Source organism: Chelmon rostratus, chromosome 11, assembly GCF_017976325.1.
Source record: "Chelmon rostratus isolate fCheRos1 chromosome 11, fCheRos1.pri, whole genome shotgun sequence".
Classification (NCBI taxonomy): domain Eukaryota; kingdom Metazoa; phylum Chordata; class Actinopteri; order Chaetodontiformes; family Chaetodontidae; genus Chelmon; species Chelmon rostratus.
In genome coordinates, this window is record NC_055668.1 from 25,863,228 (window position 1) to 25,885,295 (window position 22,068).

General features: G+C 44.0%; 1 protein-coding gene and 1 long non-coding RNA gene across 2 annotated transcripts in view; both read left to right on the plus strand.

Moving 5' to 3' along the window:
* Nucleotides 1-3,705: 3,705 nt before the first annotated feature.
* LOC121614379 lies at nucleotides 3,706-5,461 on the plus strand. Its single transcript, XR_006007228.1, has 3 exons — nucleotides 3,706-3,816; nucleotides 5,118-5,200; nucleotides 5,350-5,461. It is a non-coding gene; the product is annotated as an uncharacterized LOC121614379 (long non-coding RNA).
* A 14,222-nt stretch (nucleotides 5,462-19,683) lies between these two features.
* The window catches only part of hectd2 (HECT domain containing 2), a 43,219-nt gene continuing 40,834 nt past the window's right edge, over nucleotides 19,684-22,068 (plus strand). The window contains exon 1 of the mRNA XM_041947752.1: nucleotides 19,684-20,140. Coding sequence (XP_041803686.1) covers nucleotides 20,057-20,140 — 84 coding nt within the window. The 5' untranslated portion in view covers nucleotides 19,684-20,056. The remainder of the gene's footprint in view (nucleotides 20,141-22,068) is intronic.

The following is a 22,068-nucleotide window of genomic DNA, read 5'->3' on the forward strand; positions in this document are numbered from 1 at the left end:
TGGTGCACAACCAGTTTCCGGCGCTCTGTGAGAGGATCTGCAGTTTTCCTTCCTTTTCCTGCCTCTGTGTTTGTTTCCTTCTGTCTGCTGTCTGTCTCCCCCCGGTCTGTTGTGTTTCTGTATGTTTCTCTGCAGGGCGTGGCTGGCAGGGCTGGTCCGGCCTCCTCCTCTACTGAGCAAACCTGTTCACAATCAGACAATCGAGACTCACCTGCTGCCACAGTATTTAAGCTCTGTCCACACAGTGTTCACCAGTTCATCGACGTGGTAACGACTGAGAGCCTAAAGAAAAGAAAAGTGTTGTTGTCTGCCTTCCTGTCTGTTCGCTCTCAGTCATCTCTGCAGTTTTCCTGCGGATCATCTAGACTCGCCTGCTGCACATTTTTTTTAAGTACTCATTAAAACTATTGCATTTTTACACTACTACTGCCTCCCTTGTCTGAGTTCAGCATTTGGGTCCATGTGTGCGCCATTTTTCGTAGCTTCCTCAACATGTGTGCTGCTCTCCTACGTGTTGCTATTGGCTGCAGGCTGCACACCCAGGCAGAGGACAGCGTCTCTGCAGATAAACACACAGCTAACACTCCCTGATCATGAATGGTTTTCGTCTGAGTCTATTTTAGAGGAAAATCCTGCAAATACCGTTAAATCCTGACACGCAGGGTTAAAAATCCAAACAAAGACCAATTTAAAAAAAAGAAGCGTTTAAAATCACAAGTGCTGACTGACAAATTTCAAAAGAAATATTTAAAAAATGATGTTTTATTTATCAGAATTCATGTATAGATCTTGATTTTCTTACAACCTTCTAGAGGTGGTGTCTTATGTCTCCTCATGGGTTTGTTTCCTGTGTGGGTGCAGAGAGCGCTAATGAGTGTTATCAGTTCTGAAAGTAACAAGAAGAAAGAGAGAGTTTCTATAGAAAAAGTGAGAATTTCTGCCTTCCTGCTCAGAACACATTCGGCCTCAGCGAAGCAGCTGTGGGAAGATAAACGGGTTTCACTTCCTCTTGTCTGATTCATTACAGGCTGTCAAACAGAAAAAAAACTGCAACAGACACTTTGCATCAGAGACGTCGGCGCAGGCTCGTCTCTGGGCTTCTTTACTGTGACGTTTACATTTTATGTTATATTCTAAATATTGTTTTTCATGCAGTTCTAAGAAACTGGTCCAGTACAAAATAAATCAGTCAGTCAAGTCATGATTTCATAATTTACATAGTCGTTCAACATCAAAATGAATAACAGACATTAGTGAATAATTTGTATATTCAGTCAGTTATCATAAATAAATTGACACTTTAAAAAGAGCAGAAAAACTTTGTCACCAAACGTAACTCAAGGTTCATTTAGTCGCTTTTTCCAGAGCTCTCAAGCAAACCTCACTGTCATGAAAAACAGGTGGAGCTTGCTCAGTTGCCATGGAGATGCCTCAGTTAGTGATGGTGTGACCACAGCTGACTCCATCTGCTGATGAAGACCATGAGAGAAATCTGAGTAAGCGGGCCTTGAGTTGAGATTTGTTTGTGTACCTTTTATTCAGTAATATACAACAATATGTATATTAGATACAGCATTTACAGCTGGTAGTACTGTTAATAGAATAATTGAACATTTATATTTTATGTTTACTTTTTCATGATTGTTCAGCAATATAAAGCAGTCAAGCATTATAAAATATAAAGCATTACAGTGACAGATTAAGGTCTTATAAAGGATAGAAAAGGACTTTATCAGCTGTTTACTTTAGAAACGCCTCAGAATTAGGAGGCAACAGAAGAAAAGAAAGATTCCTAAAACCTGATGAAGGGATGGACTGAATCCCCTCATCAAAATCCCAGGACGACCACAACCTCATCAATCTGCTCTGAAAAACAAATACTTCAGTCTGGAGTGAATCTAGTTTCCACAGACATCCTTTGTCACGTTGAACTGGATCCTGAGACCTCCTCCGAGTCCTTCGGCTCTGGACTCCTGCCAGTCTGCCGGACACAGAGACACAGTGACATCAGTGATATTGAAGGCAAACAGCGTCTGGCATGAGACACAGATATGTCTCATCCCTGCAGCTCAGTGTCCACATCTGAGCCTCAACCTTGGAGCCAACCATGTCCTTTTATTATAAATATACTGTATCACCCTCTGAGGACACTCGTCAGTGCAGTCCTGCTGTAGGCTGTGAGGCAGAGTACTACTGTTGTGAATTTGTCAGTGAGATTGAAATTCATCTTTGACCTTGGAAACAGCCTCATCATCACAAAGGGAAAATATGTCTCTTGCTGATTAAATGGAAAAAGACAACAGCGCCAGAGTGTTTGGAAAAGGGCTTATTTGTAAGACTCCTGATTTTCTGGGTGGTTTCCTTCTGTTTCACACAAACTGTCCTCTTCCCCCCAAAATATAGGTCATTTGTGCAAGTAGGTTATTATGATCCATATTTAGGTTTATTGTTCGGTGCCTGTAGTAATTATGACGGCAGCATAGGAGGACGTGAGGTGATATAGTATAAAGAGCGACAGACTGCGTATGGAGGAAGGTGGGGTGGATGGATGAGTCAAACAAATGTCCCGTTCATGTCTCATGACAAACCGGAAGTTAGCATTGACTTATTTTAACTTACATAACGTGTGTAACTTAAATTACATAGCAACGTCATTTCACAGTGATAAATAGTTACTGGATGTAACTCCAGTTCTGTGAGTGTGTGACCTGTTACTGTTTCTCATATATTGGGAGTGACTGTAAAATGACCTGTTCTGTCCTGTGAAGGGGACACGTCGGTTTAAAACCACCATCAGGTCAAATTGACCTTTTGTTCAACGCTTTGTTTCATGATAAAGGAACGAGGGTCTAGATTTGCATGTGACTCCCCTGGATGTTCACTCTCCTTTTGAAGGATCCCTCTGTTTTATTATCAGGTTTTTATTTGTGCATGAGGAAGCTAACAGTCAGATTACTGTGTCACCAAGCACATTCATCCTCCAATTACGACGAACTCTTTCCATTTTTAACAGCTTTTCTCAAGTACCATCATCAGGTCCACTTTGTACACAAACTATTGTATCTCATTATTAAACAGGCCATGAAACTTGCTGATGGCATCTGATGACGCTTGTGCCAAATTTCTAGCAACAAAAATACTTTAACAGAGTTCAAGAGTTATCAGTCAGACTATCTGCAGCTGAGCAAAAAACCATATAAGTCCAGAACATTTACATCACCTGCTCTCCTCTCTGCATAAAAGTCATCAGCTAAGATAGTCCTGATTCAACTTGTTCATGGATCAGATCAGCAGTGGCTTAATGTTGTGGAGGGCAGCGCAAACATGGCCTTGTCAGTGTGGGGATCGTGAGATAAATATTGGATTTCTTTGGAGCCATTTGGCTGAAAAACTCTTGGCTATGGTGTTTGGAGAAAGTTCAATGGGAATTTCGTCTTGTTTGAACATAAAACAAACTTGACTTGACACAGTGGCAGTGTGGTTGACGGTCCTACACACCAGAGGAGTATTTACTGACCGCTTAAAGGCAAAATTTAAATTTGTTCATCAGAAAACTGAAGTGGAATTGCCAGTTTGACAAGTTTGACACACTCTGATCATTACAAGTACGTATCATGGTTGCAGTTTCACGACACTACCTCACCCTGATACCATCCCACGGCTCAGTATCAACACTCGACACGTATCAGCATGTCAAAGGTCGGGCCAAGTTAAACAGCAGATGGCACAGGACGTCCCGCGGCCGGCGGGGAGCTGACACTGAGTCTGCTGACAGAATCCTGCTGAGATGGTCTTCATGTGTGACACGGAGGAAACGTGAGTGCACGTTCACGCTGTGTTTGCTGGATCACTGCAAAATACAGTAAAAACCCATTGAAATGAAAAATCCTAATCCCATGTCTCTGTGCTGATTATTCATTCATGTCTTGTTACATTTAGACTCCTCTTCAGCACTTGGGTTGTTATGTAACCAGTCAAATATGCAGGGATAGCTAGCGCGCTAAATCACATCATATAAAGGAGCACATGTCTGTTAGCTCGTGGCTAGCTAGCAGAGTATCGCGTGTTTGAATTTTAGCAGGCAAAAGCTTTGCTTGCACGAGGTCTCATTTAGTCCTTTCTTCCTCTTCTTCATTCTGATCACACAATGAGGAGGAGGGAGGTGTTTGTGGAGGCTAGCTGGAGCTCCATATCACTCAGCTCTGTATGCTATAATCACTAAACCACGCCCACTTTGTAGCGCAGGTGTATTGCTATTTGTTTAAGTTCCAGAGTGCACCCATGATGTGCAGGTGTGTGCATGAGCAGCGTTAGGCTATGGCTTGTTTCTAATCACTCTTCCTCCGGTGGCATGAAGCTACACAGGCAAGTTCATCTTTGGAATGATTTCATTTACTTTACTTATGCCGAGCAAATGAAGCCACATTTGAAACATCCATTCTGAGGAGGAGTTGCAGTGCAGACAGGTGTGAAGCTCAGCTAATAGGCTAGCCTCTGAAAACATAGCATTTCCTGTTGATGCAGCACAACAGGCTGGACCAATCAACCCGCAGAAAATCTCAGGAACAGGGAAAGCTTCAGTCTCTGTAGCTCTAATAAAGCAGCAGCAGCAGTGTGTGTATTCTCGGCCGTGGGAGTGTGGAAATCCTGATATAGGAGTGTGACAAATATTTTTACACTGTTCAGCTTTGACTGCTGCAGAGGACTTGTGACAGTCAAATGAAGTCACCACCAAGGTCATAAATATTCATCATCTTTTATTTCAGCTCGTTTCTATTTGAAGTGGAAGGTCAGACAAATAAAAGTCTGTAGTGGTGGGATGATGTATGGCTTACTTATAGGATGAACATGTAAGTTATTCTTACTACTGACATTACAGAAGAGGGCGTGTGTGTGTGCGTGTGTGTGTGTGTGTGTGTGTGAGAGAGTGGTGCAGCATGTATTTGGTGAATGTGTGTTAGCAGACTCGTGTGACTGTGAGCTCATGTGGCAGCGTCTGCATGAGTTTGTACTCCTTCAGTGTAAGAGTGAATATCTGTGAGACATGACATGTATGTATGCGTGTGTGTGTGTGTGTGTGTGTGTGTGTGTGTGTGTGTGTGTGGAAATATTTCCAGCAGCAGCCCCACCTGCAGATTTTGTCACCTCCTCTGTGGTCACATGTTGCTCTCTGCTGTGAAGGGATGCAGCAGCAGCCACGGTAAGACAAGATAACGGTTTAAGGTAATGAGGTCATGACTAGATTTAATTTTTTTTAATACAATTTAAATTTTAAGAATAACAGCAGTTTAAAATCTTTTTTTGTCAGACATCCAGTCACCTAAGTTCTCACTCTTCTCACCCTCACAGTGATCAGCACAGCCTTCAGTGAGTGAGCAACCAGGAAGTGATCCGGGCCAATGAAAGAGCAGGAGTCAGACAATTTAACATGTAAAACAAGCAGAATAAAAACTAATGATGCCAACTGGTGCTTTTCTTCTCTGAGGTGAAGACGAACCAAGCACATTCCTCCTGTCTGTGTAAAGGTGTCTGTCCTGGTTGATCTGGCGACACCTGTAAGTACTGGCGGCAACAAGGTGTAATACTATAGGTCACATGATTCAGTGAAGGTGAAGGCTACCCGGCTGAGACGTTGCAGGTGTGCAGCCTGCAGCCCTTCATCTATCAGCTCACTGTCGCTGCTCCATCTCGCTACATTACTCCTGCAATATTTATAACTGATCCACCATAAATAAAACCGAAAACGACCGTCGTCTTGTTTCGTAGACGCCGGTTTGATGATCATCGCGTTTCCTGTGACTGCTTCATAATAAAAGTCAGCTTGTGTTTTGCCAATTAATGCATCTAATGTGACGCTGCAGCAGCAGAAATGTCCAGTTGGCGTTAGCAGTAAGTTAATACAGTATTACTACAGATCTATAAATATTGTAATACTTTCATCAGTGGGCCATTGTGTTATGTTATTGATAGATAGTGACTGAACAGATATTTATAGTTTAAATTATAACTTTAAGGATAATTTGAGGTACTTTTACTTTGAGTATTTCTGTATGTTGCTTCTGCACCTTTTCAGGTGGAAATCTTTTCGGTTGAGTGTTTTACAATCCTGATAGTTATATTTAGTTGCAGTGATGTGACTTCATTTTGCCTCTTCCTGTATGTGAGGGCTTTGACGGGCATACCAGGAGTGTGTTAGCGAAGATGATGATGGTGATGACACGCGGGGCGTCGACTCAGCGCATGGCTCAGCAGTGACGGCCATTTGTGGGAATGTTGGTGCACTGAGGCAGCTACTTGTCGCTGGTGACACATGAGGATGCCAGAGGAGTGAGCGTATGACTGGAGACGGGCTGCAGGTCAGAGGTCATTCAGATTAGTTCAGAGAGTGCGCAGTGTGTTCGTGAGCCTGCCATGTGTGTGATTTTAGATACTGTTAGTGCACATGTGGCCGATGAGAACTTTAAAGTAAAGGAGAGCTTCGAGTCTGGCTTCAGACTGTAAATTGGTGCCCGTGTAAACGCTGAAAGAGGTTTTGCTCGTGCCTCCTGTTCATAGCGGACTTTAAGAGATCCCTTCCTAATGCACTTCCAGGTGATCCACAGGGAAATGTCTTTCTGCTTCCCTGAAGAGTGTTTCTTTGCTGAGCTGTAAACACAATGTGCCGCTAAAAAGACTGTAATGTTTTAAAGAGATTGGTACAGTGGCCCTGATGGTCAAAACACAACATTTAGGATTACGGAAATGGAGGGACAGCACTTGTTTGTGATTGGACAGAGACCAAGCCCTTGCTGACAGTTCAGTGTCATTTCCTGTTTCCATTGCGTACTGCTCGTACTCCTCCTCTATCACTTTACCAACCCAGTTTACACGAAACCACGCCCGCTGTAGTTTCACACAGACCTCTTCGGCTATCGCAGCGCTGCAGGAAGGACTGGCTCAAACCGTGGCAGTGGCTGGCGGCTGCCATCACTGCAGAGATGCCACAGTCACTTCCGCTCCGTACTCGTCTATGTGTGAGCATGTTTGGGAATTTGGGGTCTATATTGGCGATACCTCATCTGCTGGTATGATGACCAAGCTTATACACTAGAAAAATAAATCCCCCTCTCCTCATGGGCTCGGGTCCTCTCCTGGGAGTTTGAGGGTCCAGCGCAGTATCTTAGCTGTTCCTCGGACCTTCGCTCTTCTGGACAGAGACCTCGGATGCTGTTCCAGGAATCTGCTGAAGCCCCTCTCCCAGGCTGAGGGTCACTGCCCCCAGTGCTCTGATTACCACTGGTCCCACTGTTGCCTTTACTCCCCACATCTTCTCCAGCTCCTCTTTCAGCCCTTGGCATTTTTCAAGCTTCTCCTTTTTCTTCTTGATGTTGCTGTTGCTCAGGGTCGCTACGTCTATCACTACTGGCTTCTCCTGTTGTTTGTCTGTCTGTTGTTAGCCACCACCATCTCGTCAGTCTGGATCTGGAAGTGCCACAGGATCTTGGCTCTGTCACCTCAGAAGGTGTTTTCCATTTTGACCCATACTCAATACAGATGTTCCTGTACACTATGCCTGCACTTGGTTATGGTGTTCCATGCATGCTTTTCCTGCCAGCATCTTACATCCTGCTGCTCTGTGCTGGACTGTCTCAGGAGCACCTGGGGTCCTGTCTGGTGCGGTAGATCCCCGCCTCTATTGATCTTGCACTGAGGGCCTGTTCTTGTGCAGCCATGATTAGTGCTTCTGTGCTGTCCTCAGTCCAGCCTTTTCCAGCCACTGGTAGGATTTGTTGATATCAGCCACTTCCTGTATCTGGCGGTGGTACATGCCATGAAGGGGCTTGTCTCTCCATGATGGTCGGCCCTCCTCCTCTGCATTATCTGGTTTCTTTTGCGTGAGGTATTCACATAGTGGATCATCTTTGGGGCCATCTTCAGGATGTATTCCTGGATCTTAGTTGTTTGATCCTGGAGAGTGGCTCTGACCCTCATCAGTCCTCAGCCACCCTCGGTCCGCTTAGCGTACAGTCTGTACTATGTTTGGTTCCAGTAGCCCACCTCTCATCAGGGCCCCCTGGTTCCTTGTTTCCTCAATGCAATAATACAATATCTAAACAATATCTATGGCTATCCAACTATCTCTCTCTCACTCATGTCGTACCGTTAAAATGGATGGACTCTCCTCATCAACACACCTGTTACTATCTGAAACTAACTTTAATCTCAATTGGAATTATTGATTAATAATAACACATCTGTCACTGTAAGAGACAGACAGAGAGGAAACTGGGATGGGACAGAGTCTCTGATGTTAAATACATATAATTTACATAGAACAAATATGTGTAACAGGTTACAGCTAAAATATATTGAAGTTGAAGTGTGTGTCACTGAGCCACAGGTGTTTTTCTGGAATAGAAAGATGACATGATGACATGACATAATGCTCTGACAGGGAGACTGATGTCACAGATGTGTGTGTGTGTGTGTGTGTGTGTGTGTGTGTGTGTGTGTGTGTGCTTGTGAGTGTGAAGAGACCGATTCTGTGACTGAAGAAGGAGATTGTGTGACAGCGTGAGACGAGGGCGGGCAACAAAGTCAATGTGTGTTCTATACGGGAGATCTATAGGATGCTTTGTGTGCGTGTGTGTGTGTGTGTGGGAGGGTGTGACTGTGTTTTATGGCAGCAGGTGTGTGACAGCATGTGGTATGTGAAATATGCTGTTACTTTAACGCCCATGTAACTTAGTCTGAGCAGGCAGTGTGTGTGTGTGTGTGTGTGTGTGTGTGTGTGTGTTGGAGATTTATATTTTGTCTTGAGAAAATGCTGAAACACTTTTGTCTTTGTTTGCTGCCTCGAGGCTTGAAATAAAAGCCCATCAGAGTTTATTTCCCTCTGTCTCACCGCGCTGTCGCTGTTCGTTTCTCTCACACTCGGCTTCGTCTTAAATATCCGACCTGTTGGAAGCGATCGCGGCAGCTCCGGCACACAAAGAGCGCAACGATCCACATGTTTCTGTCTGTTCCAGAAGGATCACTGAGCAGTTACTTCGTGCTTTCATCTGGTGATCAGGCTTTGTTCTTCTGACAATGAGCTTGTGGTCGTCATCAGTCAGTATCAGTACACAACACAGGGACGTGAGATCAGACCAATCAGACCAATCAGATCAATTTTCTATCAAAAAAAAGGGGGTGATAGAATCCATCAGATGTGTTTGCTGCATCTCCAAAACATAGTCAAGCTGAATTTTCATTTTCATTTAAGATGATTTTTATAAAGTCAGTCCACTGCTCTGTGCTTTCACATGACATAATGTGTTGTGTTAAATGCTCTATTCACACTTTAACCAAGAAACTTTAACCAAAACCCAAAAATGAATCATAAAGTTATAAAAGCGTTGCATTTTTCAGCAAAATCAGCAAGAAAAAACCCACACAAATTTCCAATGATGGTTCAGAATGGCTTTCCCTTTTATAAATTTATAAATGTATGCTAAAGAAATATGTGGTTACATGAGTGTGGAAATCTGCGGTGGAGCGGCTTTAACTGATGAATGAACTGAAAAGAGTTTGCGTCATGTGTGAGTGATGAGCTGAACGAGCCCGACCCTCTCCACACATTGAGCCGTCTGCCTTGACATGAGGCCGCCATCTCCTCAGGTTTCTGCAGCAGAGGTCTGCCTGTAAGCGGATCGCTTTAGACGACCTGAACGTTTCATACCTGAACCAGCATCAGCGTCCCGCGGGTCACTGAAGCTGTCGATCCTCGCCGTTCGCAGCTGAACACATGTGTGACATCAACACACGAGAGCGGCGCTCTATCCTCGCGCTGGATGGAAAAAGGTGTGAATGATTTAAACTCTCCTCCTCCTCTGCTTGCAGATCATTTCTAAATGTGTAAAATAAAAGCAATGAGTGATTTCTGTGTCTTGGTTCAACGTCAGCCTCAGATTTCACTGCTCTGTTCAGTGGAACGACTTCCTGTCAGAGAACTGGAGTTAACAGAGACTCCGTGAAAACGTGCATGGGCTCGTCTCAGCTGTTTACATGTTTGTTCTCAATCATCCAATCAGTTCCCAGCATTTGCAGATCAGGTGATCCACTACCTGTTTGCCAGATTGTCTTCCTGATGTGGCTTGACAGCTTTTTTTGTCTCTGTCTTAAGTTTTTGTTTTAGTTCAGTTGTCAGGTCTCGTTGATGTTCTGTTCACAGTGTCATGTCGTGCACTTCCTGTTGTATTGTGAAACCCTAACTCTCCTCTCGTTTCAGGCCTTTGACTTCCTGGTGTTTCCCGCCTGTCTGATTGTCTGCCCCGCCCTGATTGTCTCCACCTGTTCATTGTTACCTCATGTATATATAGTCCGCGTCTCCCTTTGTCCTGTGCCAGATCGTCTTGTGCGTTATGTGCCTTGTTGTCATTGCTACCACAGCTACAGTAAACCCAGAGGCTTGTGTTGTTCGTTGTCCCTGACAGCCCTACGGGCTTAACATCAGTAATCTTTAAAAAGGATAATGAGAAATAATAAACATGTCGACATGCTACTGTTGGACTGAATTCAGGGATCTATCTGTGAGAGCCCTGTGCACCTGTTGCATTATGATGCAATATTTTTAATGATGGATTTTCTTGCTAAATCAATGTGACACAACAGGTCAGTAGACCTACAGACAGTGGACGCTACAGGAAACCTCTGGAAACGTCGCGCTGCTTCCACTAAAGACATGTTGACAGGAAGAGGTGTGAGGTGCAACACCACAGTGAAGAAAAGAGTAAAAATGTAATAACACAAATGCTCTCAGCCACTCGGAGGTCGCTGCAGCATCCTCCAGCACCGTATTACTGTTGTGGGGATGTAAATCTGTATATGTGTATGAAAAGTGCCTGATCAGCAGAGGTCAGTGAAAATGTTCTTCAACACTCACAATGACTTTCTTTATGTTGCAGTGGAAGCGACTGTTAATCAGTCTAATGTTTTTTTCTTTTTCTGTGAAAATGTCATTTTTGGAGGTGGGCATGTCATGTGACATGGGCCGCACCCTCATTATACACTGCAGTGTGCCTCATTCTGTGGTTGCATGTAAAACTTTCATGCAGGAGACTGGAGCTCGTGTGCAGTTTCCTCCTAACGATGATCTTTCTTCAGCTGCTTATCCTTCACCCTGTGGTAAAAAGCATACATCCCATCCATGGACATTACTTTAAAAGGAGTAAACACATTCTTCTGGGCTTCACAAACTCTTGAAACTGTGGGCATCCATTGAATGTATACGCCCACTGAGCGCCTTCCATAGGAGCGAGTGGGGTGTCGTGTTGAAAATGTTCTTTAATGCTGCTGACCTGCAGCAGCTACACAGAGATAATGCCACAGCAGCACCAGCGCAGACCTGCACAAGTAGAGATGTTGATGTGGCCACCATAGATATTTGAACCACCCTGAATCAGAGTTTTTTCCTTTGTTGCATGTTTTTGTGAGGATGTATATGTTTTTACCATTTTCTACAGATTTATTGTCTTTCTGACTGGGCTAAATGTGACAGTATAATTTGAATTTAATGTTAACTATAATAGCTATCTCTCTAGCTCGTTCTACACAAGTTAACAAGTCATGATATTTCCTCAAAAACGCTTCATCCAAAATAAAGGGCTTATATTCGGGTCACTGCTGTAGGATTAAAGGTCAAAATTACAAAAGCAAGTTTGTTCCCTGCTTTAATTCAGCTGCTCAGTCATCAATGGAGCAGACGTATGGATGATATACAGGCACATAGCGCATGTTGACCTGGCACAGCGTCACCTAAAGTGCAGGGCAAGACATCTATAAACAGCAAACATATCACACTATAAATACAGCTTGGACATGTCATGTGGTTTTACGGTCACCAGCATGTTTTGACCATGTGAGTAACTTAAGAATCCGCGAGGACGACATCCGAGTTTACGACAGTAAAACTCAGTGACGGTTAAATTGAATGAAGCATGCAGGAATGTTTGGCTCTGAGTCAGCACGGGCAGAAAATGTGTTTATACATCTGAGACACGAGAAATGTGCTTCAGAGCAGGAAGTTCTGCAACCGACTGAGATGTTTCCAGCTCTCAGCTTTCAGCTCAGTTTCATTTCTAAAGCTTTAGATCAAAGTCATGTCATGACACTTTTCATCCAGAGCAGGTTTCTTTAATTTACAGACGCTCAACACATCCTCCATGAGCAGCACGTGGCAGAAACTTCCTTTTAGCAGGTGGAAACAGAGCCAGTCTGTTCCTGCATCACAAAGCTTTTCACACAGGCTACAAACATTTCTGGAGCTGGAACGCAGCACAGCTTCCTGCTGCAGTCTGCAGTCAAACTGCTCAGTAAGCGCTTCGTATGACGGCGACGTCTCCTTCCAATCCGGCGTCTCTGCTGCAGGCGGGTTTGCCTGATGGAAAGATGACGGACAATGAGAACGGACAGAAATCTGACAGGACGTCTGGACCTCCAGAAAAACAGCAGAGAAAAATGATGTGTTCAGGTGCATTCACAGAAACACTCACTCTCTCCACCTGCTTCTTGTAACATGCACAGCACATGCTGCTGTTGTTGCTGCTGGTTTTGGAGCAGTGACGGCAGCTTATTCTTTAACAAACAGTTGAAGTGAACACTTTTTGCCTGCATGTCTGTTTGACTGACAGCTTTATTGATCTACACTCGACGTCGGTAAATGAATTTATATCGCCTTATAACACATTTCACATTCACGAGTGAAAGACAGTCATGAGCGGTGATGCTGCACTCCTGACGGCAGGATTTGGGGTTCAGTATCTCGCCAAGGACACTTCGCACGCAGGCTGGAGGAGCCGGGGATTGAACCACAGACCCTCTGACACGTGGTCAACCCACTCCTGAGCCTCAACGTGAAAAAACTACATTCAGCAAATACATGCATGTTAATCTGGCCGTTCTGTGGCCTCGTCAGCCTCCATCACAGCTGGACGGTAGCATCAGAAGGCGACGGAACGGTTTATCCTCAAACTCAGAATCAAACTTTAACCAGCAGCCTCACTAAAAGTAGTTTTTTAACGGTTATAAATGTGTTCGGCTTCACTTTGCGCTCCATAAAGATCACAGCAGCTGACGTTGAGAGCAGGTCAGCTCGCGGTAAACTGTACTCCCGACAGAATGTACTGTATGTCCGCTTATAAATTCAGTGGTCTCATCTTTAAGATCACATTCTGCACGTCACGTTCACACGGCAGAAAAACAGACACATTCACCCACCAAAACCGGATGGTTGAGGTTTAATGTCATGAAAGTTTTTGTGTTGGATCTGTTTCTATGAAGAACATTGAATGAAGTGTGTTTCTCGACTGACCTAAATCCTGTTCAGCTCAAAGCAGCGTGTCTGAAGATGGATGGAGAGGATGATCCACCATGAACGACGTGTTGAACTTTGTCCTTTCACTGCTCTGAGAACATTTTCATCGATTAAAGGACAGCGGTGTTATATCGATGATTAAATGTCAATAATAAGGTTTATTTTTCAGAAGTGTCACATGACAGAGATGTACGTCACGTCTGCTCATTAATTGATCACACAGTGCAGTGATGTAGCTGAAAGTGTGGCGATTATTGATTTTGGTTTTGAGACAAATTGTAATCGAGGCGACTGGTTTTACTTTTTGGTGCTTCCGGTGATGATGAGAACGATGAAGAGCAGCTGCAAAACAACACAATGCAACACAGAGAGTCCACCAGCACAGACAGGGAGTCTCAGTCCCATCAGTTTACTCGTGTGTTAATATTAACCCGTTTACTGCACTAATGATTCCAGATCACACTATTAGTCTGAATCAAATATAGGTCGCTGTTTAAAGCAGTCTGCACAGATGGCCCAGCAGGTGCATCACACACACACACACACACGCGCGCGCGCACACACACACACACACACACATTACAGCAGTTTGATGTGTGTGATTAATTATATCATGTTTCCACAGCAGTAGGAGCAGGAGGCTGTAAATAGGTGGTAATGTGAGGCAGTAAACTGTGAGGGACAGAACACACACACACACACACACACACACACACACACACACACACACACACACACACCGATGGATCCTGACAGGGACATATCTCTCCATTATGTCGCCTGTGTTAAAAACAGTCTTCTCCACATTTTTCCATAAGTGGAAACATGGGAGGATATTTCCTTTGTCCCTGTGGCCATATACAAGTCTGAATGCTTCACCTTCACACAGGTGTGGAGATTACCTGTGGGATCCAGTCGGTTGAGGTCTGCAGACACTCTGAGGAAAACAAGTGTGGATTCATTTCTATTTATTAAAAGTGTCAGTCACTCTCACTGGCTGGAACTGGACTTCCCACCTGATCTGTGGCTGTACAGGCGTATTGATTTCCTCTCCCGTCATTATGGTGGTCTTTCTTCATATTTTTTTGCTTTACAGTAGAGTTTTTGACAGTTCCTTTCTTGTGCTTTTCTGTTTCTGTCCAATAATTCCTGTTCGTTTAGCCAATACAGCAGCAGACTGATCAATGAACCTGACCTGAGCGAACAGAAACAGATTAAAATATTACATACAGACCTTTCGGAAAAAGTTCAAAAATCACTGACAAGGCTGCTGTAGGACGAACGTGAGCACCGTGTGAAAATCCTCCAAATGAAGCACATCATGTGTCCATGTTCCATCCCAGTCTGCTGTTTAAAGGTTATTTTCTATATGTAAACATAATCAATGAAAGAATAAATATTTCACAATAAAAAAATAGGAAACATTCTTCTGGAGCCCTTCATATGATCCAGTGAGAACACCTGTGTGACCATCGCTGTCATGAATGAGACGAGCTCAGGCCATGTGACTCATAGGTAAACAGCGCCCTCTTGTGTGCAGAGAAGACACGACAGGTGATGTGAATGTAAGGTTAATCACTGTGGACAGATCTTCAGCTTCAGACACTCCTCATCCTCATTCCAGTCTGACAGGAAGCAGAGAACCTGACACTCAAATGTTTCTTTGTTCATTTTGCTTTTTTCTGTCTTTGTTGTTTCATTTCTTCTTGTTGATTTGTTTGTTTTTTATCTTTTTCTCTGTATGTTTCCGTATTTTTTCCACATATCTTTCGTTTGTCAGTCTCTTGTCTTGCTTTCACTTCTTTCTTTTCTTTCTCTCTGTCATATTTTCACTCTTTCAGTGCAGCTGCGGCACGCTCGTGTGTACCGAAATGTTCAGAAACACACCCTCATGTGCAGGAAATGTGCGCACCCTCCTCCTCCTCACACACACACACACACACTCTCTCTCTCTGGGTCTCAGTTGAACTAGAGTAACCTCTCTCGCTCTCCACCCCAGTTTTGGAGGAAAGGAGTGTGTGTGTGTGTGTGTGTTGCTGCCAAAAGGTCTGAAAAGAGGATTCTGCTTCTCTCTCTCCCAGATGTTCACTCTGCTCTCTCTGCCACAGTTTGAGGCGTTGCTATGAATCAAACCAAATATTCCTCCTGACAACAGATGCCTCTCCTCCCTCCCAGCTCCTCTGTGTTTTCACATCAGCGCAAACTGACGGCGATCACAACGGATGAAGGGAGCGACGCATCATTCTTTGTCACGCACACACACACACACACACACACCGGTAAACATAAACATGTTGCTTAGTTTCTTTCTGTTTTATTCACGTGCAGCTTCTTTCTCTGTGACGTGGCTGTTTCATTCATTTGCTGCATCGAGCTCTCAGCTGCTGCACCAGAGGAAATCCCTGCATGCATCTGTTCTCTCCACAACGTCAAAATGTTGCATTTGTTATGGTGGAAACCTCTAGTGGGCAACAACAGGGGAGTTCGGCTCATTTTCGCCCTGATTTAGCAATTTGTAGGTCAGAATGTGTCATATATGTGACGTCTTGGTCAAAACAGTGACAAATGATTTTCACTGACTCTTCGCCTGAGGAGCTCCATCGAGAACAAAAGCAGTTTAGACGCTGTGTAAAGCATAAACCAACAGAATGTGATAATTTGTTAATCATTTTCAACATTTACTGAAAACAGCACAAAGTCAATATATTTAATGTTTGAGCTCATCAGCTTCATTGATTTCTGTAAATATCTGCTGATTCTGAATCTGATGCAGCAACACGTTTCAAACACGCTGTGACAGGAGCAACTAAAGACTGGGAAAGATGTGGAACGCTCCAAAAACACCTGTTTGGATCATTCCACAGGTAAACAGGTTGATTGGTGACAGGTGATAGTATCATGATTGAAAGGCTCAGTGGTTCACAGCGAGGATGGAGCGAGGTTCAACACTTTGTGAACACGTGATTGGATAAAGAGATTAATACCTGGACTCAGGAACACTTCAGGAAACTGCTGTCAGGAAACACAGTTTGATTGTTAATGACTGATTCTGGTTTTATTGATGTTTTACAGAGTCCAGATTTTTTTGGAATCAGTGTTGCACCTTCAGGGACCAATAAGAACGCTGCCAGAAAACAACTCGATGGACTTTTGTCTGTATTTGTTACACGGCAGACGTTACGAACGAGCATCAAAGCTCAGTCTTTGGTCTCAGAGCTTCAGGGTCCAGCCCTCGAGGATCACATCATGAGCTTTTCTTGTGCAGGACCTTCTGCAGGGTTTTGGTGGAAACCCCGGAGGCAGGGTTCTGTTTTTCTTTTCTTTTTTTTTTTTTGGTAATTTTCTCCAGGAGTGCCCAGACTTTAAAAAGTTGTGCGGGTCAGCAGCTTTGATGCTTATGTGGGTTAAAAATACTGCAGCTTCCTCTCAGTCTGCTCAGCTTCTCCTCAGCTCAGTTCAGACACGCTCGCTGTCGGACTCACGATGATCCACCACATCACATTCATCCTTCTGTCGCTCCACAAACTGTTTTCACTGATGACCGAATATTTTCAGTCTCGCGAGAAAACAAGTTACTTTCCGCTCTTCACTGATCCCAGAACAGCTTGTGACTTATCCACGGAGCCCCTCTGGGGTCATGCTGAGAGCTCTTTTTTTTTTTTTGCTTTCTCTCACAGAACTTTTCTTCTTCCATCCCCTCTGAGCCATGTTCATATTTCCTCTCAGCTTCTATCAGGGTGAAGTTAGTTTAACATTTGATATTCGTCAGTTTCCGCGGCTGCTACCTTCAACAGCTCCGTGCCAAAGCCTGGACTTCTCTCAGGTTGGGATATGTTGGAGAGCTGATTTTGACAGATATTTACAGCTTTGATCAGCTAAACATCACATCACGACGATGCAGTCAGCACAAAGAATAGAATATCTGTCAGTGCAGGCGTAGTTAGGGACCGTCATAAAAGTGCGATTTGATCCATTTCAGTCTTCAACAACTACAGCATAGAAATCTCAAACTACTGACAGCCCTGCAACATAAAGCTAAAAACAGCTAATTATAGTTATCAGTGATCTATTTCCTTAATTATTCACACTTTTTTATTTTTATCTTAATACCTTACTCATTTAGAAATATGCTGACGTCAAACCGCTTCGCTCGTCTCAGTCAAATGTTTTTGACTAATTGCTAATTTTTGACACTTGTAGCTCAGATTTCATTCCAAAAAAGTAGCAATATGTGAACATTTTCGTTTTTCTGATGCTCGTCTGCATTTGGGAACCAAGCTGAAGCTTCAGAGGGTCGTTTAATTTCATCTTTCTTCCAAAAATCAGACACAGCAACATTTTTATGTTTCTTCAGAGAGATTAATGCTTCATTCGAGTTAACTCCAGCAGGGAATGCTGGACCGGGCTTTGTTCTGCAGTCCGTCGGTCGGCCTCTCGCTCATTCACTCACTCATTCATTCATTTACTCGCCTCCTGACTCGTGTTCCTCGCTCTCGTGTCGCATCCCAGACGTGTTTGCAGAAGAAGCCCACAGCCCATAAATCCATGACTCAGCCACAACCCATCTGCTCTTACATAACACTCCCATAATGCAACAGTGCCTGGTGCCTCAGCCTGCAGCCTCGATCCTCCATCAGCAGACGTCGAGCGCGCAGGTCTGAATCCCGGCTCTGAGGATCAGAGGAACCGTCCACCAAACCACAGGTGCACGCGGCTGCAGCGAGGCAGCAGCGAGGCGGCAGCGAGGGTTTGAAGCCCAGACGCCATAAAATCTGAAGCAAAACACATCTGCTGTTACAGTAACTGAGCACACATGGACGGACTGACGGCAGCCTGAGCTCCAAAAACAAACAGAGCTCGACTCGCCAGCTCGACCCAGCCGAGTTTAGAAAAGTGTTTGTTCTGACTGAGATTCTCCTGAAGAGTCTCCAATAGTTTGCAATATTTAGAGTTGTGGAACTTTTTTTGGCCTCGAAATAAAACTGAACGACGACCAGAAAAGCAGCTGCTGATACAAGAATATCAACTCTGAAACTGAACTCATGCTTTTCCAGGACCTGCAGGAACACCGAGGCTGTTTTTAAAGCAGACAGAGTCCAGATGATCTCAACTTTACCGAGAAACCACACACGCGCGCGCACGCGCACACACACGCACACACACACACACACACACTAACACACACACACACACACACTAACACACACACACACACACACAGGTCTGCGACATCAGGAGCTTTTCAGTTTCTTTCTGTTCACTGAGAGCTGGCCTGCAGCCCAGATCCTGTTTCTCACTAATTATGGACAGAAGTTAAATTGTGGCGGTGTCTCGCAGTCTGCAGGGCCGCGTCAAGACAGAAGGAATCACAGCACACCACTTCCTGTCACGACTGTCAAAATAAAAGTCCAACTCACAAACATCGCTCCGAGTATTCACAACTGACAGCAGCTCGGTGAAAATATAGAAAATAAAGATTTCAGACTTTGTGTTTTTGTTGCTGAGCACTTTCTGAACTCTGCAGTGCAGATTTGGCGATTTGTTGCTATATAGCTTAAACTGAATTGAACTGAATTGCAATAAATGTCTGAAGGTAGATTTTTTTCTTTTTATTTAAAAGCGTTAAACCTGAAAAATGTTGAAAAATTTGATTAAAAGTAAAATGAGTATTCTCTCATTTCTAAACGTTTATTTCTGTCATGCAAAGATTTTTATTTTTTAGAAGTAATAAAATAAAAATAACCAGACATCAGGGTGCTGAGATACAGAGTCACCATTTACACTTTAAAAGTCACAATTATGTCATAAATTCATTTTCATAAGACGGTCAGTCACGCTTTGACCTGAGAGTTTTTTGACACTCAGAGTTTGAATTTATGATTTTGAAAGTCAACATTTGGAGATAATAAATCAAACGCGTATTTAGTGACCACATTTTGACATGAAAAGTCTTAATTTTAATTGGCTTCATGATTATTTTTATTTCATCGACTCTACTTTTCATGGCAGCTGTGAGCTTTTATTCTCTCTCTCTTTTCGTTAGTATTCTTGCTCTTTTGTGACATGTTTTGTCTGACTCCCTTCAGTTCAGCAGACTTTTGTTCTGTGTTTTAATGACTTTTCTTTCTTTCTGAATAGGCTCCAAACTTTATTGTGAATCCAAAGGACCTATTTCCCTCTGCTCTGTGTTTCTCGTTATTCTCTCTCTCTCTCTCTCTCTCTCTCTCTCTCTCTGTGTGTGTGTGTGTGTGTGTGTGTGTGTGTGTGTGTGTGTGTGTGTGTGTGTGTGTGTGTGTGTCTCCAGGCTCTCCTCTCCAGGCGCCTCCTCCTCCGAACATGGCGCCGGCCCGCAGCGCTGCTGCTTCCCCGACAGGCGACGCAGAGAGGGACGGAAGGAGGAGAAGAAGCGGGTAGCAGCCCACCCTCGACGCGTTTAAAAACTCTTTGGGCTCTAACACAACTTGACGCGCCTCGCGCTTGGAGACGTTTACGCGTCGGGCTGTGCGTCTAACGGAGAGCCCACCTGTCCGACGAAGGTAGATTTCACTCCGTTTCCTCGAGGATGTGAATCTCCTGATTTATGTGAAGTAACGGAGCAGACAGACGGTCGCTCGGCTCGGAGCTGCTCTGGTGAAAAACATGTGCAGCACAAACACGGAGGCTGGAGAGGACTGAGTCTTTCTCGGGATTGAACAACTTTTTCCGCTGTTCCACGCCGGGACGATGGATGGAGAACATTCTGCGCTGTCAGGGGTGGAGAGGGAGAGAGACAGGCTTCCCCCGATTTACAACAGCTCCCCTCCCGCTGTAAGAAAACTGACCTTTCTCCTTTTTTATTGAACAGCAGTCATGAAAATCTGGTTTTTCACACTGAAAATGCTTTGATTGTGATGTAAATGTCTCAGTGTGGACAAAATCTGATTATTTCAGAAAAAAAACTATTTACACAAAATGATTCCTGAATCGATATACATGAACATTATTCTTTCAGAGTATGATCAATTTCAGAAATGATCTGTGATCCAACTTTATACTGAAATTTCAAAGAATAAAAGAGGAAAAAACATGTTTTTAAAAACCAAATTCATTTAAAACACTGATTTTAATAAAACATTAATATAAAATAAGTACTGAGAGCGATGTAGTCGACTGGTGTGTATGATTAGTGGATGTTAATAAGAGTTGTGTGACGCCTGTGGCCGAAGTCTGAATTTAGTCTTTATTCTTTTTCCTTAGTTTTATTTTACAGTTTTGCATTTCTGTCGAATCCTTAATAAAAGAAAGAAAACAACCCAGCACATAATTAGAGGGGGGGGGGGGGGGGCAGAGCTGCTGTGCTGTAGTGAAGATCATGTCAATTAAACTTGATTATAATGTCAAATGTCAGCACTTCACCTGATCCCAAATCAGATTCTGCTGATTAGCCGTGTTTTAACTTTCCAAAGAGAGTTTTGTGTTGCAGCCACGTGAACACACACAGAGCTGAACATAAGATGCAGAAAACCTCAAACTGTGTGCGGAAGCTTCCTGAACATCGAGTGACAGCAAGCTTAAAAACGGCGGTTTTCTCCCGCTGGAAAAAGTGATGCTGGCGTCTTACATAATGACTCCTGACATCAGCTCTCCTGCAGCGTCTCGTGATGTAATCGGCGTGTTTTAAATGCATCGCAGTTAGCCGAGTGTCGGACTGTCTGTCGGCGTTGGATCTCGGTGTCACTCCGGAGCGGACTGGCGGGGTTGCAGGCTGGTTGGTTGATGTCATCTCCATTGTGTCAGGGAGCAGGAATGTGCAGATCAGATGGTTTTGACCAATAAACAGTCTGTCATTGCTCAGACCGACTCCGGTTGTGTCTGGAAATGCCATAAAGTGGCTGCGAGCGTTCTCCCTCTGCAGCTCGCGTCTCCGGGACTTCAGTCAAACTGATTCTCTGATTCCTCCTCAGGAGTCTCGTGGCCCCTCGAGCTTCGATCTGAGGAAATTCAGGCTCAAAGGTCGGACAGAGAAAGGTCTGTCAGACGTGCTGGAGACAGCTGGCGCTCGCTGAAGAGCTCCAGTTCTCTGTTTGACTTCACCTGAACAGAAACGAGCGGAGCTGCTGTTTCTGGAGGCTTCAGGCTTTCTCATTAACCTGATCTTCTCCAGACCTCCAAGAGTTTGACTTAAATAAGACTTAATTGGCTCAACAGAAAATTAATGAATGAATTTATTCATTCTGTGGTTCTGGCCTCTTGATGCAACAGTCTGCAGAGCAGCGGCAGGTGCTGATGAGGAGCATCGTCTCTGAGAGCTTCAACATGTGGCCAGTTGTCGGTTGTTGGTCTGATTCTGGTTTGTCCCTGCTGAAAGCTGCCAGTGAGACACAGTGAACCTGTAACATCACTGTATTGCAGCTTGTTGAGACATTTATTCTGTCTTTTCCCGCACTTGCTCACACACCTGTAGATGATCAGAACTCGTCTTGATTTGTCTGTTTAATTTACTGAAGACTGATCAGTCCAGTCTGTAGAAAACAGCATATTGGGATAATCCCAAATAAAACGTGAGTGGGTTTTGATGTGGTGTCGACCGTCTGAAGATCAGGTTAGATCGTCTCTTTCTCCGTCTGATCGACAGTGAATGGTACTGATTGATTTCATTTGTCCGGGCAGTTCAACCCGATTGGAAATGAGCTACGCTCTGAGATTTAAATGCATGAAACTCTGCAAGTCAGCAGAACTGAAAAAAACCTCCTTCA